Source organism: Dendropsophus ebraccatus, chromosome 2 (genome assembly GCF_027789765.1).
Source record: "Dendropsophus ebraccatus isolate aDenEbr1 chromosome 2, aDenEbr1.pat, whole genome shotgun sequence".
NCBI classification, from domain to species: Eukaryota; Metazoa; Chordata; class Amphibia; order Anura; family Hylidae; genus Dendropsophus; species Dendropsophus ebraccatus.
In genome coordinates this window covers 188,710,381-188,736,248 of record NC_091455.1, presented here as the reverse complement: position 1 = coordinate 188,736,248, position 25,868 = coordinate 188,710,381, and the positions used below count along the sequence as shown (strand labels likewise).

At 43.2% G+C, this 25,868-nt stretch overlaps 1 protein-coding gene and 1 long non-coding RNA gene across 2 annotated transcripts in view; one reads left to right on the top strand and one right to left on the bottom strand.

Annotated features, from left to right (window-relative positions):
* The window catches only part of LOC138783780 (uncharacterized), a 38,165-nt gene that overhangs the window by 3,849 nt on the left and 8,448 nt on the right, over window positions 1-25,868 (bottom strand). The gene's annotated exons all lie outside the window — the stretch shown is intronic.
* The window catches only part of VIPR2 (vasoactive intestinal peptide receptor 2), a 68,445-nt gene continuing 63,193 nt past the window's right edge, over window positions 20,617-25,868 (top strand). The window contains exon 1 of the mRNA XM_069958909.1: window positions 20,617-20,980. Coding sequence (XP_069815010.1) covers window positions 20,930-20,980 — 51 coding nt within the window. The 5' untranslated portion in view covers window positions 20,617-20,929. The remainder of the gene's footprint in view (window positions 20,981-25,868) is intronic.

Sequence of the window (25,868 nt, the reverse complement as noted above, 5' to 3'; positions counted from 1 at the left end):
GGGTGTCCCGGCAGCTGAGAGGAGCAGGAGCTGTTGCGCCCGCAGCCCCGCTTACCAGCTTCTTAATTTCTTCCTCCCAGTACTCCCTGCCGCCTCTGCAGGGTGAAGTAGAGTCTGCTGAGGCGGCGGGGAGCAGCGGGAGAAGCTAAGAAGCTGGTGAGCGAGGCTGCGGGCGCAACAGCACGGGCACGCCGCAGGCTATAGAAGAGTACCAGCTGGGTAAGCATAGGAAGCGCTCCGGGACGGCGGGGGGGATGTGGGGAGAGACAAGACAGTGCAGGGAGCCGGCTTCTTTACACGGCGTCCCCGCATTCAGAGGCAGGAGCGGGCGGCTATTTAAACTTGCCGTCGTGCTCCTGCTCCACTCAGCTGCGGGGGACACCCTGTAAAGAAGCGAGGATTCCCCTCATTATGATGGGATTCCCCACTTCTTTACAGGGTGTCCCCCGCAGCTGAGTGGAGCAGGAGCGCAGCAGCAAGTTTAAATAGCCGCCCGCTCCTGCCTCTCTCTGTTCCCGAACACCTCTTACTGTCAGCTGAACATCAGTTCAGCTGACAGTTATCCCCCTGATTTTGTTCGGATACCGAGCAATGTTTAAGTACCGAGCAAAACATCAGTGGGAAATTTAGTTTGTACAAATATAACCAATAATCCCACCGTGATTATATAGTGGTCTACAGAAAGTCTGTAGGACATTATTACAATGCAAAAGAACACAGGGCTGATTGGCTGCAAAGTACTACTTGTAGTCATTCTCTTTCCTTTTCCATCCAGACCTCTATGATGTCTCCTATAGGTTGCTGTTAAGATAGGTTTGCCCTCTCACTTCTACAGCCCTTTAGGTTTCCCTTTGAGACTACAAATTTGTGCATACAGAAAACTAAAGATAAATAGCCAGAAACCTTATGAGTGACTATAGTACCGATCAGACGCAGAAGCAGAATAAACATTTACATTCAGTGATTCACGGGTGACGTCTTCTCTGTAGTCATTTGCGTCTTCTCCATCTGGTGAAGATCTTCATGTCTTCATACCACTTCTTACATTTGCAGAATTTGCCACCAAAGACATCTTGTCCTATATACTAAAATAAGCTTTTTCATAGCCCCACACATTGTGTCTCGAATATAAGGCTATAACATATCATTTTGGCCTTCCATCAGATGTATATGTCAGGAAGACTGTACATATGTATACCTTTGAAGATGTGTATACCTCAGACAATGTTGTAATGTACTGTATTCAATGCTATATTATATAGGCATACAGTAAGTGTCAGGAACATGCTGCTGCCAATTGGTCAGGAAAGGGATGGGGAGACATGGACAGTGAACCCTGAACTGGTCCCTGCCCATTGTTCCTGCCTACTTGCCTCAAACAGTCCTAAGTGACTGTTGGCAACTGGGCGACTGTCCCTGTCCTGGGTAAAGGGCAAGACCAAACACGGACAAGACAGACAACAAGAAGGGATAAAATGGGCCAAGGTCACAACGTGTGGGCAGCAGAAGTACATAAACGATATCCAGAGAACAGTCAGTAACAAAGCCAAAAAGGTCAGGGCAGGCAGAAAACCGGGATAGTCACAGTACAGAAGCAAAGATCCGCAAAGCCAGGGAATAGCACAGAAATAACACAGTATACCAGCAAACCAGGGAACCTAGTCAAATAGCTAGCAATGTATGGCAGGCACTGATGCCAATATAGGAGACCAGGGGTCAGGTCCAAGATGTGATAGGAGAACCCAGCTATCAATCACGAGAGGAAAACCAAGTTAACTGTGAGATGACCAGTGGGAACTCAGCGGAGCAGCTATGGGTGTAACTGGTAAACCATAAACCTAGCAAAAAGGCATAGGACAAAGTTAAGCCTAAGTTCTGACAAACGCAAAATAAGGCAAAGAACAAAAACAATTCATGGCCGAAAACGCGATCTTATTCGGATCTTATGAACTGAGAACCGCTCCAAGGTCCCTAAAGGTGCAGTCATAACAGTAAGGTATTTGGCATATGTAGCCTCAAAATTGTGTATTTATGTATAGTTATAGCTATGGAGCTGACACAGTTGTCCATATAAAGCAGCATAGTGTTGGGGATCTCAAAAAACAATATCTGATGCTATCTAGCTCTTCTCTGGCTCTTAAGCAGTTAATTTAAAAGTATGCTGAATAGTACCATGTCCATGTAGCTATCCTAACATAATCTAAATGAAGAAAGTAATATAAGGGCGGACTAGATGGATCAGGTAGTCTTTTTCCACCATCAATTATCATGTATAAATGAGCATGAGCGTCACCTATGCATGGAGATCAGTAATGTTGCTTTGACAAGCAGCCCTGGAGCAGATGGTGTGCTACTTTTAATATTTGGTGGACATAAGTGGGTGGTATGTATAGTACTGTGTGAGATGTTGTTAAAGCTGTTACTGTGGGACCAGTGGACCCTTAACCATTCGAGTAGCAAATTCTGAGGAGTCTACTGGGGCTGTGGGATAAAGTGAACCCAACCCTCAGCCTTTAAAGAGGGATCAAACCTGGTGGAGACAGTAGTTAGGTCCATCTTGAGAGCTTAGGGGCAATCCCTAGACTTGGTGGGATGATGGATAGCTATAGTGAAAATGACTACAGACCTAAAGTGAATATGCAAAAGAAGAGCCAGTGGAGCCTCTGTTGCTGATCTTTGGGAGACCACCCAAACAATAACACTGCCGGCTGCTAGTGAAAGCGATCAATGCAGTGAAATCCTAGGTGCATTAAGCGATTTCACTAGCAGCCGATGGTGTTATCATTTGGCTGGTCTACCTGAGATCAGCGATCTGTTTCTCTTATGGCTCTACTAGACATTGCTCCCACCTAGCCAAAATCCTGCTCCACGCTGATGAGGGGGCAACACCTCGAAACAGCTGTATGTGGATGGATACATGGCCTTGGTTTTTCCCTTGTCATTACATTGACTTTTAGGGCAACTTAATATGGTGGTTTTGGTGGTTTCCCTACAGGAGCCCCCACTTGGCTGGGTCCTTCCCGGAGGGATATCTGGTTGGTCCTGTGTTTCGAGGCTCTGTAATGAGGCTCCACGCGCTCTTCTTTTGCATATTCATGTTTCCCAAGGGGCAATGCACCTAGGATTTCACTGCATTGAGCGCTTTCACTAGCAGCTGGCAGTGTTATCGTTTGGCTGGTCTCCCTGAGATCAGTGATCTGTTTCTCTGTAGACCTAAAGAGTAGTCTAGAAAATTGGGCCTATACATATGGCCTAGTTAAGCCAATGGAAAGCCCTGAAAGTTGCTTGCCCATTGGTGATGGTAAAATGGGGTCCATGAAAGTGAAGTCTAAATAGATCAGACAATCTCCAGTTTTCAGATGGAGAATTAGAGGTGGTGCCTTAGAGAGCCCTAGTGGAACCAGTAGAGAAGGATAGCTTACAAGACCATAATTTTGTCTGAAACAGTCTGGGTTGGAACCACTGATGTTAGGGTCCAATAAAAAGAACAAGTTGCCAAAAAAATGTTTGAAAATAGCAAGCAGTTGTATTCTGGTACAAAGTAACACAGACCAGATAGGGATACCTCAGAAGAGAAGATGAAACGTGAAATAAAGGGTTGAATACTTTTTATATCTTTTTTAATGATTAATAGGGTTAGCTAGACATAAAAAGGTATATGTGGCTGGGGATGGGGTAAAAATAAAAAAACCTATACCTACCTACCCTGATCCCCTTCAGCCACCATACCAATGCTCCAAGTGCCTGGTCTTCTTGGCTACTTCCTGGTTGCTGATGATGCGCCATCCCCACAGGAACCCTCAGTTCAGCCCTTTCCGGACGCAACTGTGTCCCCTTCAGTCAATGACTGGTTGAACAGGGGAGTTCCTGCAGTATGATGCATCATCAGTAACCAGGATGTAGCCGTAATAACTGGTAACTGGTAGCATTGGTGAAGCAGCTGTAAGGGATTAGGGAAGGTGAGTAAATATGAGTATACTAGAAAATGTACCCGGCATTGCCCGGGTATAAAGTGTCAGTGTGTTAATTAGATTTGTTCCAAGGTCGCCCAGGAGGCAAATCTATGCCCTTGTGTTTTTTTGTTTACAGGGAAATCGCCAGGAGCCTTATATACCCCTACATACACTAAATACCCCAACAGTTCTGCACTGTTTATGTAAATTGTAGGTTAGAAATAAACTAAAAATTTTAAACATCCTAAATACCTAATAGCCAAACTGAGATGTCATCATGTGATCAGACTGTATACAGAGCCTGGTTTTATACAACATTGTCAGTTTTATATACAGAGCCTGGTTATATACAACATTGTCAGTGTTATATACAGCCTGGTTATATGCAACATTGTCCGTGTAATAGACAGCCTGGTTATATGCAACATTGGCAGTGTTATACAGTATACAGCCTAGTATACAACATTAACAGTGTTATACTGAGCCTGGTTATATACAACATTGGCAGTGTTATATACAGCCTGGTTATATACAACATTGGCAGTGTTATATACAACATTGGTAGTGTTATGCTGAGCCTGGTTATATACAATATTGGCAGTGTTATATACAGCCTGGTTATATACAACATTGGCAGTGTTATATACAACATTGGTAGTGTTATGCTGAGCCTGGTTATATACAACATTGAAAGTCTTAGTAGAGGTCCTGTATACCTGTAGTATATAGTTGGTGGAGGTCCTGTATATGTGTGGTTTGGGGTCCCCCCCCCCACACCGACTGCAGACCATAAGTAAGGTGTGTGTGCAGAAAACCTGCAGCTTATAATAATAAGTGCATACACAATCCTGCACCATCATAATCTGGCCCTCTTCGGCACTACCTTTCATCCTTGGTGAGGACAACACAGAAGAGGTTTCAAAGTTTCTAATACTGTAAACACTCCCCCCCCCCTGCAGGTAGCTCCGGTACTGTATACACTCCCCCTTGCAGGTACTCCTATACTGTATACACTCCCTCCCTGTAGGTAGCCCCCATGTTGTATACACTCCCCCCGAAGGTAGCCCCCATACTGTATACACCCCCACCCCTGTAGGTGGCCCCCATACTCTATACATTCCCCCACTTGCAGGTGGCCCTATACTCAATACACCCCCCCTTGCAGGTAGTCCTTATACTCTATACACTCCACCCCCGCAGGTAGCCCCCATACTGTATACACCCCCCCTTGCAGGTAGCCCCCATACTGTATACACTTCCCCCCTTCTTGCAAGTTGCCCCCATACTGTAAACACTCCCCCCTGCAGGTATCCCCCGTACTGTATACACTCCCCCCTGCAGGTATCCCCCATACTGTATACACTGCCCCCATTGCAGATAGCACCCATACTGTATACACTCCCCCCTTCAGGTAGCCTCCATGCTGTACAAACTCCCCCCTGCAGATAGCCCCCATGCTGTATACACTCCCCTCTGCAGGTAGCGCCCATGCTGTATACACTCCCCCCTGCAGGTAGCCCCCATGCTGTATACACTGCCCCCTTCAGGTAGCCCCCATGCTGTATACACCTCCCCCTTCAAGTAGCCCCATGCTGTATAAACCCCCCCCCCCCCCAGGTAGCCCCCATGCTGTATACATTCTCTAACAACCCCTTACTGTATACATTTCCCAACACCACCACCCAGCAGGTAAGCCCCTTACTGTATACACTGTATATATACTGTACACTGTTAGGGTGCCTTCACACCTACCGGATCCAGTAGTGAAATCAACTGCGGATCCAATGTCATTCAACCCTAAGACACTACATACTCGCAGTGGGATTGACCTCGGCGGCCGGAGCGTAACTTACACTGACAGAGGCACACATCATCCCTCCCGCACAGACCGCTGTTAGATCGTGCAGGCTCCCCTCCAGTGTGTTCAGCGCTGTGCTGCTGCTGCCAGGCACGGCTCTCTCCTCACGGCTCTGGACGTCCCCCCCCCCCCGAAGCAAGCCGGAGCGGTGTGTGCAGCGTCCAGAGCCGTGAGGAGAGAGCCGTGCCTGGCAGCAGCAGCACAGCGCTTAGCACACTGGAGGGAAGCCTGCACGATCTAACAGCGGTCTGTGCGGGCGGGATGATGGGTGCCTCTGTCAGTGTAAGTTACGCTCTGGCCACCGAGGGGGTTATTTTACATACTCGCAGCGGAATGTCAATCCCCCTGCGAGTATATAGTGTCATTCGGTTGAATGACATTGGATCCGCAGTGGATTTCGCTGTGAATTCGCAGCGTGAAAACCGCTGCGGATTCGGTAGGTGTGCAGGCACCCTTACTGTATTTATTTCTGTGGATGTTCTGAGGCAGCTGGCCCTAGCAACCAATCAGATTCCAGCTCCCTTTGAAAATGAAAGTAGTAATCCTATTGGTTGCTAAGGCTTTAGACTGCCGTTTCTGCTGGTCAGCTTCAGCACTAATTATATCACCTGTGTGTGCAGTGTGGAGATTCTCCCATTCATCTCTATGGGGCGCTCTTACCCCTCCTCTCCTGTACATCTAGCGGGGACGGGACCTTTGCTCTAACCTTCCCGGGCACCCTATGTATCTGTGTGCCAAATTTGGGGTCAAACGGTTCAGGCGTTTGGAAGTCTATAGGGAACAGACGGACAGACAGACAGAAAGACAGACAGACTTTCATTTTTATTTTTATCCCATCCCTATCCACATAAAAGAGCTATCCGGGCATGAGATACGTTTATCTGTAACAAAGTGCCACCTACATGTACAAGATTGTTATACCAACACATATAAAAATGTTCAGTCAAATCGTTCATTGAGAAAACATTGATCTGTACTTTATGTAAAGTTTCTGTCCGAGAATGCAGCTGATCACAGTGACGGTAGATATATAACCTACAGTTCAGGGGAAGCCAGATCCCCTGCAGATTCTAGTTACAGTTCATCACTACCGGGATATTAAATGATTGTTTTACAGGTTTATGTATTGAATGAAAAGATTGTTTTATACATATATTATTACTTTAACTGTAGCCGAAAAGCAAATATATTCCCATCAATAATAATCCTGTGCTACAATGTTCACCTGGTTAACCTCTTCTCGACGATATGCAAGAATTCTCAATACCTGTTATAAAATCTGGCGTTTCCATGACAACTGGAAATTATAACTTCCTGACAGCTTTCTGGGTTTATACAGACCTTTCGGTTACATTCTGGACGTGTTTTTTTACAGCGCCATTACATTCATATAGTATATATAATAAAGGGTGAATTTATCCATACAGAAATAAAGTCAGTCTATTAGACTATACTATGAACTAAAAAGGAACCTGTCACTTTTTTTTTTTTTTTTTACAGAAAAACATTTACTTAAATGTTTTACTAATAAACTTTAATTCATGATCCATTGTACCTATATGTGAATTACACGATATGCAAATTACACAATATTTCATCTTGCATACTATTAGCTTCCTTCTATGTAACTGCTTAGAGTTAATGGCAGAGGCAGCACTTACAGCCACTTAGGGCTGGTGCACAGGCTAGACACCTGCGCAAAGAGCTTACATGGAAGTGCACAGGGACCAAATGTCTTCCTAGTACGGAGCTGCAAGTCCTCTGTTGGATGCCATATACAGATGTATTATTTCTAGAAAAAAAATTGACATGCTTCCTTGGACTCCACATGTACTGAGATATTTTTCTTCAGGGGAAAAATCCTCCTATACTTAAATACTTAAGAAGTCAACTTAATTTTGAAGGAGCTATACATGCACTGCTATGCAGAGTCTGGGAGCGAAGTTTATCATTGTATTTAGTGGCGTAGCTATCATGTAGGCAGACAAGGCAGCTGCTATGGGGCCCGGGCTCCCAGTGGGCCCAAAAATCTACTGGAAAATCTCACTTCTGATAATAGCCCATGCAGAGAGCAGTATCTAACAGCACAGACCCTCACTGGCTGAGCTGATTACCAGACATCAGGGGGCCTGAGTGTTCTACTCCCGCTCTGCATGTAGATGACCCGGTGACCTTTTCTCTCTCCCTATGCCACCCCTTGCCCAACACTCACCTAACATAAGTAATGCTGTAAAACTTAAAGGGGCTTCCTTAAATATCTTAAGAGATAAGAAGTAGCAAGTTTCCTGTTTTTTAGAGGTCTACTGCTGTCAATTTTACTGGGTTGCTTCAGTTGAGGAAAGTCAGGCAAGACTTAAGAGGCACACAATGTGAAGCAGGTAAGTAATATACTGTGTATAGGTAGTGTAATAAATAGTATACTAGTGCAAAAGACATCTGCATGTGTAAATATGCAAAAGCATGTTTCTGTGTTCAGAAGTACAGTACGTGTGTAAATATGTGCCAATGGGTAAAGAAAAATGTGGGAATGTGTGTAAGAGTGTGCCTGTGTGTATTTTAAAAAATTAAATAAACAACTTGGAACAAGCTTTTAGTCAAGTAGACTACCTGGAATTTTAAAAGTTAAAGCAAATGTACCACCAGGTACATCGCTTTGGGTTTTTTACATTAACAGAACATGTGTGGGAACCAGGTGTTGGTTAAAAAAACAGGGCCTTGCCACCGGCATCGCTGTACCAGCCCAGTCTATTGCCGAGCACTGGCCCAGCATGAAGACCTGGAGGTGGGCTACCACTCAACTAATTACTTTCCATGGCACTGTCCCGCTTCAGTCAGTGATTGGCTATAATTGCTAAGACGAGTGGTCAGACTGTTAAGTAGGGGATCGGACGATACCACAGGAGGACACCGAGAGAGCATGGTTAGGTAATAATAGGATGTCTATTATTTTCTATTTAGCCCCAGTACCATATCAAAAAATTTTAATGGCTGGAGTATCCCTTTAAGGACAGTAACAGCTCATTTTTAAGGGGGTTGGCTACAGGTCCAAGGCAAAAACAGCATGCTGCAAGTGTTTTTCTTTCACACTTGAAAGAAAGGGGTGCCATTTTACCTTTTGTAACGCCTGGAGTAGTGGATCCACTGGACCGTCACTAGCGATGGCACTAACCTCACCAGGGAGCGGAGTCTAAGGGGCCGCTGGTTTTCACCAGAGCCCGCCGCAAGGCGGGATGGACTTGCTACGGCAGGCGACCCCCAGGTCGCTACCCCTGGCTTGGTTGCTAGTGATGGCAGGCGAGGCGTGGCAGGAGCAGTAGGCAGGAGATAGTGCTGGCAGAGGTCTGTAGGCGTAACCGCAGGTGACAGGCTGAACACAGGAGCAAGAGTGTAACAGAGGAGCAGGAACCAGGAACGAGGACTAGGGACCAGGTAGCGGACAGGAATCAGGAACAAGGACTAGGGACCAGGTAGCTGACAGGAATCAGGAACAACAGGGAGCTGGGCCAAACGCTATGGGAAGCATGTAGAGGCTCCAACACCTGGAAGGGGGCAGGGCTGGAACTTATAGGGGAGTGATTGACATAGAAGCCAATTAGGAGCGCACTGCCCCTTTAAATCTGAGACACAGCGACGGACAGGAGCGTGGTGAGGTGAGGCGCCCCCCGGGGCCGAAGCAACAGCAGCGCCGTGTCCTAGCATATGGACACGGGCTGCTGCAGAAGTGGGAGAGAGGGTGCGGCGATGGTCCGGAGCACGGGACGCCGCCATGGCCCTAACACCTTTAGACTCAAGTAGCAGAAAGAATAGAATTATTTCAGCACCTACAAAGAGAATTTCCATCTCTGCACTTATTATCTCCAGGTTGTTGTCTTAATATAATACGCCTGTGTCCTGAGTTTCCATTTTGTATAATTTCTATTGTGTGTATAGGTCACCGGCACCCCGCGCCGGCGCAGATAGATCAAGGTAAAAAAAAAAAAAAAGTGCAATGATATACCTGATGGTACATTCGCTTTAAAGTGTCACTTGTTTAAAAAAAACTTTTCACATGTCAGAGACATGTCAAACGTTTTGAGCAGTCTAGGTCTGAGTGTTCAAATCTGTACCGGGGAGTGGGCCACGCTGCAACATGGTTCTCTCCCCACTCATTCTCACCATCAGACCCGGACCAAATCAAAACTTTTTGACACGTCAAAGGTTTTTTGAAACAACAGGTACACTTTAAGGCTCAGTTTGAAACAGTACAAACCGTAAAGGACCTATACAAGCTCCATCATATAACAATATGTTGGAATTTACCAGGCAGAATAATAAATCTGGGCCAATGTGGTGACCTATGTAAAGTACAGAAGCCATGAAGCAGCTGCCTTTCTCATTATTATTTTAAATTGTCCTTTATGGCAAAAATGTATTAATACTCCAACAATAATTTAGGAATTGTCGTCTGTGGAATGTCTAGAAAAATGTCTTGTAACAGATGGAAAAGATTTCCAGTTGCTTGAAATGATCAATTTGGCATGGTGGACAGGACTATTATCAGCAGCAATGACCATTATTGGGTGAATCAGATGAAAAATCATCAGTGCTGTTGGCTACTAACATATTCCTGTAGCTTTTTCTAATATACACACGCACATGTTATAAACATGACCTGTTCAATCTCATACAGAATTCTTTCATCTGCTCATATTAATCCCATATGTTGTAGGCTAAAAACATTGTCTAGTTTTTTTCATCTGTCTCCAATTGCTGCCTATGAACTATATGTCCCTGAATATTTACATGATAAATTGACCCAATGTTTAAATTAACTTAAAGGGGGTTTCCGGCATTTACAAAAAAAATGCAAAATTATCACAGAACTCTGTATTTACAGACCGTTATAGTGCAGTGTTTGGTGGCTTCCGCATCCACTGTATTCTCACTATTTTGGGTCTTCTCCCATTTCTCCCTGCACATCCAACTCTCGCATCTCATCTTATATCTGTAATCCAGGCCCACCATACCCACCCAGCTTGCTCCTAAATCCACCCAGCTTCTGGCTAGCTCCACCCTTCCTATCTGCCCAGTCCCTATGTCTCGGCCAATAGCAGGGCAGGGGCGTGTCGTCATTGAGGCGTGTCAGAGAGGGGTTTGGTGTATTAAGCCGGGTCTAGAATAGGCCTCCCCCTGTGGGGCGTAAGTCAATGAGGCATTGACACAAGATGACGGGGGTCCAAGAGAACCAGGGTCGACCGTCAAGACTGAAGGAGGAAGAAGGGTGACTTCCAGTGGTAAATATATTTTGAAATATAGGGACCAAAAGTGGCATAGCCATAAATAGAATACATTAGTAACTTTGGTGCACCAGACCACCCCTTTAATACTTCTTAATGCCCCATGACCTCTTCATACTGGGTAGCGGTCAGCTTTTTTAGCCGCAGTCCCTAACAGGCTTTGGTGCTAGCTGGAATATTGTTTAACCACCTAGATCAGGGGTTCCCAAACTATGGCCCGCATGTGGCCCCCTGATGCTTTTTTATCCGGCCCCCGCCGCACTTCCAGAATGGGCACCTCTTTCATTGGTGGTCAGTGAGAGGAGCGAATTGATACTGCTCCAGCGCCGACAGCAGGTATCCTCCCCATAGGCGGATTATAATGAGCACCCTCGGTAATGATTCCAACTGTCTGCCCGCTCCGTGCAGCAGGCGGATCCAGCGGGAGGACCGCCTGGAAAACTGGGATACAGCCATAGCCATAGGCTGTATCCCAGTTTTCCAGGCGGTCCTCCCGTTGTATCTGCCCGCTGCACGGAGCGGGCAGACAGCGGGAATCTGATGCCGAGCGTTTGGGTTCATCCGAACCCGAACCTCGGCGGGTTCGGACCATCCCTACTACCAACTACAGCTGACCGCACTGCAGACATACCGCAAGAAGATCCAGTGCTGGGATTCATTAATCCTTCCAGGTACAGCAGCAGCAAAGCTGACAGAAGTTAACCCTAAAGCGACCACATGGGAATAGCAGCTGACCTCTCTAGCAGCCCTTCCCCCCCAGCAGGAAGGAACACAAGAGAGAAACCACAGGTGCCCATTACAGGGCTCAGCGTATACTCCTGGTTACTCTGATCTTCCCTGCTGCCCCAGCACCTGCAAACAGAGACCCGCACAGAGGAAAGGCAGAGGCTGCTTCCAAAGATCCCAGCTTTTACATGATGTAAAAAGTTTGGGGACCCCTGACCTAGATGGTCAGATGCAGTGCCACAGCAACTTCTGGTGTTCAATCGTCAATAACAGTAAATTGCTGAAATGACAGTTTACTGCAATGCGTATATATTGCAGTGAACAGTACAAACCATCAAGGGATTACATAATTAAGTCTCCTGGAGGGCCTAAAAAATTTTTTATGTAAAATATATATTTTTTTAAATCCATGTATTAACAATTTTATTCACAGCCCCCCCTTTTTTATAGTTTAAATAAAAAAAATCTAAAATCCACCAAGAAACACCCACTGCAGCTGACGTCACGGCACAAACTGGCAGCGCTAAAACACAACTGTGCCATAACGAGAAGTAGAAGACTTTCAGCGGCAGAGCTGCATGCACATTAAGCTTTGATTTGGTACATCTGTTTGATCAAACCTTATTTTTTCTAAAACATTTTTAACAAAAAACTAAAATGCTATATGACACTTGCAGTTTGCTGTTTTTGACCCATTTTCCATTTACTTCCATTATAAAAAAAAAAAAAAAAGATTAAAACATGCTATATTTGTTCTTTTTTTTAGTGTAGACAAAATCGTGGTTGCCTATGTTTTTGTGCACGTAGAGGCTGGGTTCACACTACGTATATTTGAGGCTGTATTTGTGAGGCTGTATAGCAACCAAAACCAGGAGTGGATTGAAAACACAGAAAGGCTATGTTCACATAATGTTGTAATTGAGTGGATGGCCGTCATTTAATGGCAAATTTTTGCTGTTATTTTAAAACAACGGCTGTTATATTGAAATAATGGCAGTTATTTACCGTTATATGACGGCCATCCACTCAATTTCAACATTGTGTGAACAGAGCCTTTCTGTGTTTTCAATCCACTCCTGGTTTTGGTTGCTATGAGGACCTGACTTGAGGACCAAATACTGCCTGAAGTATACAGTGTGTGAACCCAGCCTAAAAGTAACCATTTAAAAATGGATTCGTTAAACAGACAGCAAAAACCCAGAGTGAACTGGGCCTTGATCATTTAGGGTTTAAGTGTAATAGTATGGATCCAGGTGGCGTGCTACTATTAATAAATACAGGGAAATATCTACAAGCTGTGAACAGTGCACATTCCATTTGCTATGTCAGAAAGCAGACAGAAATGCAGCAGAAGGTGTGACTAAGTGTGGGAGATTCCCTGAGAGGTGAAAGGGTTTATTAGGAATTTGTTATTTTTAGCGAGGTCACATTCCATTATTAAATCACACGGTTGCGGTAAGTGCGTTATAACTTGGACATAGTCACAGAAATCCAACTCACGGAAATAAAATGCTCATACACAAAACCCTTAGCCTGTATATACTACTAATAACATGTGGTTGAGTAAGGTAGGAATGACGACTAAACTGAATTTTCTTAGATGCTGACTAGTTTTGCTAGAAAAATTCCATTCCATTATTCTAAATAAAATGCACCTATTTAGGAAGAAGTGGATATAAGCAGATTGGCAGCGATAATAAAATTATCCATAAAAGGTTAAACTAGTAAATGCCATGTTGTGTACCCCCTAAACTGGAGATCAATATACTATTTTTTAAACCTTTTCTTTTTTATTAAAGGGGTACACTGTAAACATCAAGCATATAGCATTGCTTACCTGTCATTTCCTTTCCTAAAATCACCAAAAATGACTTGTAGTAACTGTGGTTTTGGAAAATCTTCAGGCTACAGACCTGGAGACATATTTAGGCGTGAGGTACTAAAATAGAGTCCTGTATCAAAGGTTATAAAAATCCACCTCAGCTATCTTGCAGGCACCGAGTGACACTCGGTCAGGGATTACAAGTCCACCTAGTGGGAGAGCTAGCTGTCAGGAGTACCCCTTAGGAACCTACCGCGTTGGCAGTAAAGACTCGGCCTTTGCGCTTAGCTTAACTACTGACTTGTACAATACCTTAGTAAACTTGTGTAGGTAGAAACCAACACTACATCCTAGCATGAATAGGTTCAATCCCGGTGTTTACCACAGTCCCTCCTTGAGGTGAATCTGGGAAATTGCTGACAATGCACATAGGCCAGTACTATTAGTGATAAAACTATATTAGTAAGTTATATGTCTTGAAGCTTTTCCGATGGCTTCATAGAAAATAAATGTGTGTCACACACCCACCCACAGCTCCATTCATAACAAAGGAGATGAGGTGGCGATCTAGAGGTCCCCAGGGGGCACAAAAGTCGGAATTAACCCCCATTTCATACTTTTGCTCTATCCCCGGGCTAGGGATGTACTAGATACCATTTACATAAGATATATATATATATATATATATATATATATATATATATATATATATATGTAGGAGGTAACAGTACACGGCCCCCAAAGAGGTGGCTGTAAAAGGAGAACATTTTGTGAACACCGATTTAACCTTTTTATAGATAGCTTTTAAATGCTTTTAGAGCAGCTGTAATAGTAGATGCCCTTTAAAGAGTTTAAGGTGAATTAACGTGTACCTATCATTTGAAAAGATATTTCGAAACCTGCACAATTTTGTTGGTTTAACTCTTCATTGGTAAAAGGTGATTTTTGGATGCTTACTGCTGTTACTGAAGGTCACCTCCATGGTGCTTAGCTATTTCTCATTCTCTCCATTTCTGTAGTCAGAACCAAACTTGGACCGTTTGCCAGCAGTACTCAAACTTCTGTTCTACACTTTTTTGGCCAATCAAAGCACATACTTCTCAATGCTATCCCATGACATAGTGATGGTGAAAATTCACTGCACAGGCTGCACAGCATGGAGGAGAATGGGTTACTGATGCAAACAATAGGTCAACCTCTGATGACACAATCCCTTTAAGAAGCTACTCCTACAGTACTCTGCACTTATTACCTGTATTAATTGCACCTGTTTAACTGTATAAAAATCATCTGTCCACACACTGAATCCATCACACTTCAACCTCTCCACCATGGCCACGACCACAGAGCTGTCTAAAGACACAAGGGACAGAAATATAGGCAAGCAGCTTGGCGAGAAGGCAACAATTGTTGGCACAATTATTAAAACATGGAAGAAACACAGGATGACTGTCCATCTTCCTCAGTCTGGGGCTCCAGGCAAGAGCTTGCCTCGTAGGGTAAGAATGGTTCTAAAAAAGATCAGGAATCATGCCAGAACTACACAGGAGGACCTGTTCTATCACCTGAAGAAAGCTGGGACCACAGTCTCAAAGATTACCAATAGTAACACACTGCACCATCATAGATCATAGATAAAATCCTGAAGGGCACGCAAGGTCCGCCTTCTTGTCCATGCCTGTTTGAAGATTGCCAATGACCATCTGGATAATCCATCGGAGGCATGGGAGAAGCTCACTTAGTCAGATGAGACCAAAATAGAACTTTGCAATTCAACTCGCCGTAAACAGTCCTAACTGTGAAGTAAGAGCATTAGAGATGGGTCATGGCTAAGGAGTGGCTCCATAAGAAGCATTTTAAGATCCTGAAGTGGCCTAGCCAGATGTGAACCCAATAGAAAATCTTTGGAGGGAGCTGAAACTTAAGGATGCCCAGCGACAGCCCCGAAACCTGAAAGATCTGGAGAAGATCTATATGGAGGAATGGGAAAGAAATAATGCTCCAGTGCGTTTCAATCTGGTCAAGAACTACAGGAAACGTCTGACCTCTATAATTGCAAACAATGGTTTAGTTTAGAGCCTATGCTGGGCTTTCATTTCCAATGGGCATGGTGCATTACTGGGTGTTTTGAAACCATTGACAGCGGTGGAGAACTGGGGGCCCAGCACCCGGCAGTGGTAGCGGAATGGGACAGATAAGTATATATCACTAACACTTTCCCAGCAGCGCCGACAGCATAGTTAGAACCCCTTTAAGTTCTGTTTTTCTATTGTATCAAATACTCATTTTTCCCACTGTATTTCCAGTAAGTCCTGAACTTGAGGATATATCAACATATCATCATAAAAGTCTTGTAGCTGTCTATGTGCCTCACTCCCCACTCCTCATTCTGACCTGTCAGATCAAGTGGCGACCCAAGAAGTAAGATGAGTATCAGCGATGCTTTATAAATTGCAGGAGGAAAAACCTGTAAAATCAGAAGTGCATCAAATAAATATTCCCCCACCGTATTGGATTTGTGAAGGCCAGATATAGTGCTACTCCTCATGTACACACATGGTAGCTTATCTGATATTTTCACTGTAGGCCATGACTTTTCACAATAGGCCATAACTTTATAATGGGGTAAGATGGGTAGAATCAGGGGGTGTGATTACCATTCAGTGAACATCAACCATATAGTAAAACTTGGTGGGGGGAGCAAAAACTGTAATGTAAAATTTTAGGTCCCATTAAATCCTAAGTGTGCATTTACGCCATCCGTGCCGTGATCCTTGCCACAAAAAAAATAGGACGGCTCCTGTCACCGCTCCCTTCTCTTCCCCGCTCCTGTCACTGCTACCGTCTCCCCCGCTCCTGTCTCTCCCCTGCTTCTTTCATCAGCTTCTTTAACCCCAGCTCCTGTCACCGATCTGTCTCCCCAGCTCCTGTCACAAGCTCCTGTCTCTCCCCCCCTCCTTTCACCCACTCCCGTCTTCCCAGCTCCTGTCATCGCTCCCTTCTCTCCCCCCCGCTCCTGTCACCGCTCACGTTTCCCCTGCTCCTGTCACAAGCTCCTGTCTCTCCCCCACTCCTTTCACCCACTCCCATCTCCCCCGCTCCTTTAACCCCATCTCCTGTCACCGCTCCCATCTCTCCCCATCTCCTGTCACCACTCACGTCTCCCCCGCTCCTGTCTCTACCCTGCTCTTGTTCCAGCTCCTGTCTCTCCCCTGCTCCTTTCACCAAGTCTATTTTTCATGGAGCGTACAAAATCAAGCTCCGTGAAAAGCACTGGACATGTGAATGAGACCTTACTCCATTTCCCTGGACACACAAGCTCCACATTATTGCATCACAGAACTTTTCTAAAATTTACTCTTTTGGTATTGTTACATCGGCAGATTATTTTTTATTCATTATAAACCCCCTCATCTGTTTTTCTGTAGGAGCCGGTGTCATCACCTGTGGATTCTAATAAAAATGGCTAATCCCTGGTTTGCTGATTATCTATGAACATATACGAAAGCATTTTCTTCATCCCCCTCTCTTGCTTGTTTCTCTCCTACATTCCCTCCAGAACACAGCTTGATTATGTACTTACTAGAATGTTCTTCCCGCCGTCTGACTAATCCCTGGGTCTGACCTAAAAGAAACCTTTACTTCTCCATGTACGATCGCTGGTATTGCTTTACTTTACTGCCTAAACTCTTATCTCACAAAAACCTGTTCTCTACATGTGATGTTACACAAAACAAGGTTTTATTACCCCCGAAGAAGAAAATCTTTTCAACATTTGTTATCTAAGGACTTAAGTAGACAAACAATAATTAACACAATTCATTTATTTTCACAGGCTGGATAAGAATTGTAGTAAAGCAGGCATGCCTAATGCCCCTATTCCACAGGTCGTTTAGAGGAGCAGCGCTCACTTGTTCCTCGTTCCCCGCTCGCTGCCGCCGCTATTCAACGCGGCGGCAGCGAGCGGGTGAGTGCGGGAGGGGGCGGCGGGGATCTGCGGGGGGGCTGCCCGGGGGATCGCTGATCGTCCGGGCAGCCCATAGGATATAGCAGCGTCTGCTGCCGATGCTCCTATTCAACGGAGCGACGGCAGCAGATCGCTGCTATATCAGTCGCTTGTTTTTCAACATGTTGAAAAACAAGCGACTGCAACGATCATCCGACATGAACGATATCGGCTGATCATTGCACTCTATTCCACCGGACGATTATTGTCCGTAGCGGCCGATATCGGCCGAATACGAACGATAATCGTTCCGTGGAATAGGGCCTTAAGAAACAGATGTGTTCTCTGAGCTCTCCTTCGTGCACAATTTTTGTGACTTATGTTATTTAGTGCTTCAAGTGTTTTTTTTTTGTTTTTGTTTTTTTGCAAAAAAAACCCTGCTATCTGCTATGGGCTGCCCGTACGATCTACTGATTACCCGGGCAGCCCCCCTGAAGCTCCCCGCGGCCCCCTGTACTCACCCGCTCACTGTCGACGCATGTAATAGTGGCAGCAGTGAGCAGGGAAAGAGGAGCAGGCGAGCACTGACAACGCTCGTTTGCTCCTCTCTGTGACTTGCGATAAGTGAAACACAAGATGGAGACAAGACAAACTTAAAGTTAAGGATAGTGAATGAGCTGGGTCAAAACCTAATGGGCAGCAAGGTACAAAAAAGGGAATCCAAAAGAGTAATCGGGTAACAATAGCCTGGACTGGACCCCTTGACCTCAGTCAGTGTTTGTGCAGCTTCTAAAGCTGGGGGCCCACCGGAGGGACCTCCGGCCCAGTCTGACACTAGCCCTGCCCCGCACTCCCCCAAACTGTATCTATGGGTCTTGGTGGGTCTCAGGACTGAGACCTGGTGCAATTGGTAACTTTTGACATGTCTGATGACATAAAAAAATGGTCAAACAGCACCATGGAACATAGTAGAAGATTGGAAGCACACTGTAGAGCCAGCAATCCCAATCCCAATCGGAGAGTGGATGCCGCCAACCACCTGCTGCCATGGACTGAACAAAGAATGAGCTGAAGGTGAGCTTTGACAGAGAAGCCATTATCTGTGTGTTGGGACAGGGACCAGAAAGCAGGGAGCAGCTGAGACCCTGTAATCAAAAAGAGTGGGCAGTAGTGGGGGGTGGGGGCAACAAGCATGTTCAGCAAATCCTAGGTACAGAAAGGACATCACCGTGATGACTTGGCATGGAGAATCTGAAGATAACCATGTCCATCACTTAAAATAAAGGTAAAGAACATGAAATAACCACAAATACAATTAAGCACCTCATAGCTCTCACACCTCTTGAGCAAAGAGATGTCCCTTCAAGTAAAGTCTTACTCAGTCAAGGAGCCTTAGAACATTGACTGGGGATTTTATGCCAAGCCAAACAATCTCTACAAAAAGAAATATTTCCCATCTGCAGACAGCTATTTCGGGGTTTTGCCCCTCATCAGTGCAGAGCAGGGTGTTGGCTGGCTAGTGAGAGGTCTATCGACCTGGGTCAAAGGGGTAGTGACTCTCCTTAAGGAGAGCTCGTCATAAAGACGTGTGGAGACTTACAGACCATTGCTGCTCCACTGAGAATTCTAGGAAGACACGCAGGCAGATAAAAGTGGTTCCCTGGGACGTCTTCTTGTCCTTGGGACAGTGCTTGGAACTAGAAAAGAATAAGGTATTAAGCCATAAAATGGGATTTATGATCCTATTCCAGGATAGCTCTTGGCACACGCAGACAGATAAAAGTGGTACCCTGGGACGTCTTCTTGTCCTTTAGTGGGAAGAAAGGATATGCAAAATAGCTCTCACACCTCTTGAGCAAAGAGATGTCCCTTCAAGTCAAGTCTCGCTCAGTCAAGGAGCCTTAGAACATTGACTGGGGATTTTATACCAAGCCAAACAATCTCTCCAGCTATCTACAGATAGCTATTTCAGGGTTTTTGCCCCTCATCAGTGCAGAGCATGGTGTTGCTCTTTGACTGAGCGAGACTTGACTTGAAGAGACATCTTTGCTCAAGAGGTGTGAGAGCTATTTTGCATTTCCTTTCTTCCCACTAAAGGACAAGAAGACGTCCCAGGGTACCACTTTTATCTGTCTGCGTGTGCCAAGAGCTATCCTGGAATAGGATCATAAATCCTATTTTATAAAGATACATTTTTTTTGCTCTTTATGGCTTAATACCTTATTCTTTTCTAGTTCCAAGCACTGTCCCTATTGGGACATTGATAGTGGCCACAGTAGGATGGAGACATTGTATAAAAGAGCCTTTTGGCAACAAGCAATACAAGGGGAGCTGTGGTATAGCAGCACCCCAGAAGAAACAGAAGAGGCAGAGGATCTAGTACCAAAGTGGTCCCCCCATATCTCATACCGCCTAACTAAAGTCCAAATGTCTTGAACACATCTTGAGGAAATCTTGAGGAAGCATCGACATAAAATGATCCAAGTCTGTAGCTGGGTGAAGTGCGCGGCTATGCGCTTCTCCCCCCACTCCTCAATGTGACCCGTTGCAGGAGACGGAATCTATAGATTTCCAAATTAGATCAATGGAAAACCAAGGAGGAAGGCAAGTATCGGCATTGCTTTCTAAATTTATATCCTAGAATTACCTGTATTAGATTATAACATTTACAGTTATTCTTATTCATAATATAGAATACCTACATCATCATCATTTGCAATATTTTCACTTAGAATGCAATGGGTGTTAGAAACATTAGAGGGTTTATGGAGCCACGAGTGCTAACTAACCTGTGCGAGCACAAGAGAGAGAGAAAAAAATCTGCTCATAGTTCTGCTGTACTGACATTTAAAGGGACAGGAATATAAAGCTGGAGTCTATGGTTAGAGCTGAATTCTGCACTTATATACTGTAAGACCATGAAAGCCACTATGCTTCTTATCCTGTCCCTGCCCACTCAGGAATTACACTATGTAATGTATTACTGCCTGTAATGTGGATTTTTTTTCTTCTTATACAGAAGCTCCTGTAATGCTGAAGTTGAGTTAGTAAGTGCAATGAGAGCTTTGAATGCACAGCTCTGGTGGAGGACAGAGGGTAGTGCTGACACTATTCACTTGGTCTGTAAAGGTGCTGCTGAAGCTTTTACTCCCTGACTGCCCAGGATCCAATCACTGCAAGGAAATCCTCACTCCTAAGAAGACTTCTTCCATTCACATTGAGGACGTAACATCTTATTGTCTTCCTATATCCTATTGATTGTGATATTTGACTAGGACCTCATGCTTTTGGATCTAATGTATACCCATGACCACCCAGGAATCTTCCTAACTTGAACTACTCTGTAAGATGAAGACTATACCATCTGTGCTTATTGTAACTTTTCCTCTACTGCTTTTTGTGAGTATCTGGATTGTGTAAATCTTTGGGATATGTCTCTGCGCACAAGGCTTCTTCTTGGAAAAAAGAAATTTTAACCATAGGACCCTATTATTTTACAGTTATATTGAAGCAAATTTATTAACAGAGCCTTATAGGTTATTTGCTGTATAGCTTTACAGTATTATTTTACAATAGTTTGTATTTGTTTATTGTGTATTGTTTATGTAAACAAGTAGAACTTAACTATTATTAATATTATTACTTTATTATTGTAATCATCATCATCATCTGTATTCTAAAGTTTAGCAACATTAGATTTGTTTATTTTATGTGCTCCATGACAACTTAGTGAGATCTGACAACTCATCTGACAACTACATTGTGATATCACAGTGAATTGTGCCAAGATACAACCTATTTGTGCTGCATTGTATAATAGCGCCAACATATTCTGCTGCTCTGTACAAAATGTTAATCCAGTCACATTAGCCTCAACAAAACTTGGATGGATTCATACCTGTAGATCTTGATTTACTTTTTGGAACTATTATTATTATTATTATTATTATTGCCAAAGTGCAAAATTTAAAGAAAAGACTTACCTTTCTCTTTTGTATCCACTCCTTTGCATGTGTGAATCTAGACAGATACCATGCAATAGGATACCATGCAAAAGTTTTTTTTCCCCCCTAGAAAACACTAAACCTTCTGCTTTGTGTACTTTTAAACAAATATTATAGGCTGCTTTGTACACCAAACAGATTCATAAACAATATATCCTGGTTATACTGTCTGTGTCATTAGTAGCTTATACCCTAGGGACATATGACTTAGAGAACTTATAGGACAGATGATAGATAGATAGATAGATAGATAGATAGATAGATAGATAGATAGCGATAGATAGTAGACAATAGACAGGTAGGTAGATAGATAGATAGATAGATAGATAGATAGATATAGATAGGAGATAGATAGATATAGATAGGAGATAGATAGATAGATAGATAGATAGGAGATAGATAGATAGATAGATAGATAGATAGATAGATAGATAGATAGATAGATATGGGATAGATAGATAGATAGATAGATAGATAGATAGATAGATAGATAGATAGGAGATAGACAGATAGATGGATAGATAGATAGATAGATAGATATGGGATACATAGATAGATAGATAGATAGATAGATAGATAGATAGATAGATAGATAGACAGACCACAGTTTGTGCAGTTCCTGCAGTTTGTCATGACTACCTGCAGAGGGCTCTATTGCCCTTCAATGAATGGTACATGTAGGTGATTAGGTAGTGTGTCTTGTAAAGTTCAGCTTTGTTATTGTGTCATTTTACTACGATTTTGTTATGACAACTACCTTTTTAGTGTTTTTAATACATTACACAGTGAACAGATTTCTCTTTACTTCTACATTTAAATCCTTATACATTGTCTTGGATAACAAATGTTACATTTCCACATCATGACAAGGTCATCCCTGTCTTATTCTAGTTTATGTTTTTTTCTTCTTTTTTTGGAAAATATTTTTACAAAAGTATCTCACTCCTTGTATTCCTAACCAAGCAGGGCTTCTCTTTACATTGTATTATGCGTGGGTTGTAGTGTACTGTATATACGCTTGTCTACTTTTATCTTGTTTCCATAGAGGCAGGCATTATAATATACATTGTGGCAGGTTTGCTAAACATAGAATTGCTTAGATGTGGAAATATTTTTGTTTGAGTCACTGTATGTTTATGTGACAGGGTCCATGCGGGCACAACTCCATCTTTACCTTCAGTGTATATATACTGATAGAGAATAGTAATATGGAAAAAAGAACATAATAATGTTTAAATTGATTTTACTTAATGATGGTAGATGATAGTAATGTATGGTTACTAACCATCTCTGGTACAATTAATTATGATAGAACAAAAGCAATGGTCTACACATAGTAGAGCTGAGCGTGTTACTTGTTACAACTCATGAAATCACAAATACATTTGTTAGGTGTAAAGTTTATCTGGTACAACTTATTATATATTATAAAAAAAAAGTTGGTTTGATTTAGCAGAAAAGGCTTTGTCATGTGGTACAACTCCTTATAACATCATGGTAAAGTTTGTTAGATGTAGCAGTGCAGGGTTTGTTATCTGATACACCCAATTATATCATCACAATATTGTTTATGGGATGTAGCAATGAAGTGTTTGTTATCTGGTCCAACTCATCATGACATGTCAATAATGTTTGTTAGATGTAGCAGTGCAGACTTTGTGATGTGGTGCGCCTATAGTAATGACATTACAATATTGTTTATTTGATGTGGCAGTGCCAGGTTTGTAATCTGGTACAACTCAGTATGAGATCACAAAACTCTGTACTAAATCACACAATAAATACATTTTGGCTTAACCCCCCAACGTAGTGGGAGAAGTTAACAATCTTATGTGTATAAGGCTCGGTTCACACTGCGTTTTTGCAATCCGTTTTTTTTCCTTCCGTTTTTTGAAGAAAAAAAACAGATGAAAAAAACGGATGCATTTGTGTCCATTGACCTCTATTGTAAAAAAAAAAAAGGATCAAAACACAGGATGAACACAGCCTCACAATATAACTCAATGCTTTCATAGAGCAGGTAAAAGCTAAAGTACTATGTTCCCTTGACAAGTAATACAGCCCCCAAGGAGTTACTATAAGAGGCTGCACTGAGCTAATGCTAACAGACTTTAAATGTTGAGGTAAATCAATATTACATACTACTGTATATATCCTGGTTTTCCCATTGGAGCAATTAATATGTAATACGGTGGTACTTTGGTTCTCAAACATAATTGGTCAGGAAGGTAGTTTAAGAAATGAGCAGTGTCTTTCCATAGGAAATAATGTAAATGTGTTTTATTGGTTCCAGAACCCACCAATAATTAAAGTGTAACTGTCATTTAAATGTTATTTTTCAGAATCTAATAAATATTAATAGTACAAGCAATTTTAAGACATAGGTTTTATTAAGCAAAAGTTTCCTTCTGTACTCAAAAAGCTGTTTTCCTAACCCCCCCCCCCCCCCCCCCTATCTTCACTTCAGAAGCAGGATTTCTGTGTCCATTATGCTCTATAGAGAGGGGAGGGGCCGAGGGGGATGAGTGAGCACGGACAGGAAAAAAGTCATCCCTGCACATAACATCATCATGGAATCTTTTCTCACCAAGCTCCCAGATAAACACTGACCTTTCTGACCTCTGAATCCAGTGTTTTATGTGCATGTACAGTCTACAAATGGTTGGGGTGTATGTCTGCTTTTCCTGCTCACTCCTCCCCCTCCCCCTCTATAGGTTATAATGGACCCGTCTTCACTTTGCTCCTTTGTAATGAAGACGACTTTGCCTGATAATGCACAGATAAGTAGTGAGGGGCGAGGTAGGAAAACAGCTTCTTGAGTACAGAAAGAGGCTTTTTTGACTAATAAAACCTATTACAGAGTTTCTTAAAATTGCTTGTACTATTAATTTCTAAAAAAAAAAAAAAAAAAAAAAAGTTATACTTTACTAAGGTACAAATTTATTACATTGAAAAGTGCCTAGTTAAATCACTGCAGTACAGTACAGAACAGCACTATACTGTACAGGACATTTAAAACAAGAAAAGTTCAACAAAACCAGCAATTATAGTACAGTAGTCACCAACACCTCACTCATCCTTTACTGTATATGCACTCCAGAAGTCTTATACTGTACTGTACAGAATGGGAGATGATGGTGCACTGACTGTACTACTACTGTACTGTATATGCACTCCAGCAGTCTTATACTGTACTGTACAGAATGGGAGATGATGGTGCACTGACTGTACTACTACTGTACTGTATATACACTCCAGCAGTCTTATACAGTACAGGATGGGAGATGATGGTGCACTGACTGTACTACTACTGTACTGTATATACACTCCAGCAGTCTTATACAGTACAGGATGGGAGATGATGGTGCACTGACTGTACTACTACTGTACTGTATATGCACTCCAGAAGTCTTATACTGTACTGTACAGAATGGGAGATGATGGTGCACTGACTGTACTACTACTGTACTGTATATACACTCCAGCAGTCTTATACAGTACAGGATGGGAGATGATGGTGCACTGACTGTACTACTACTGTACTGTATATGCACTTCAGCAGTCGTATACAGTACAGGATGGGAGATGGTGGTGCACTGACTGTACTACTACTGTACTGTATATGCACTTCAGCAGTCGTATACAGTACAGGATGGGAGATGGTGGTGCACTGACTGTACTACTACTGTACTGTATATACACTCCAGCAGTCTTATACAGTACAGGATGGGAGATGGTGGTGCACTGACTGTACTACTACTGTACTGTATATGCAATTCAGCAGTCGTATACAGTACAGGATGGGAGATGGTGGTGCACTGACTGTACTGCTACTGTACTGTATATACACTTCAGCAGTCGTATACAGTACAGGATGGGAGATGGTGGTGCACTGACTGTACTGCTACTGTACTGTATATACACTCCAGCAGTCTTATACAGTACAGGATGGGAGATGGTGGTGCACTGACTGTACTACTACTGTACTGTATATGCACTCCAGCAGTCGTATACAGTACAGGATGGGAGATGGTGGTGCACTGACTGTACTACTACTGTACTGTATATGCACTCAAGCAGTCTTCTACAGCACTGTACTGTATTTGAAGCTTTACCAGTGCTAAACTCACCAGGTAAAACCCACAATCCACACCTGCAAAAACATTTGATTGCCTCCTGTGTAAATTTTTGTTTGAATACCGAACAATTCGAGTTCGAACACGGAGGTATCACTGTAGTGCAGACTTCCTAATACAAACCTCTCCCTAATGGTTTAGTGCAGC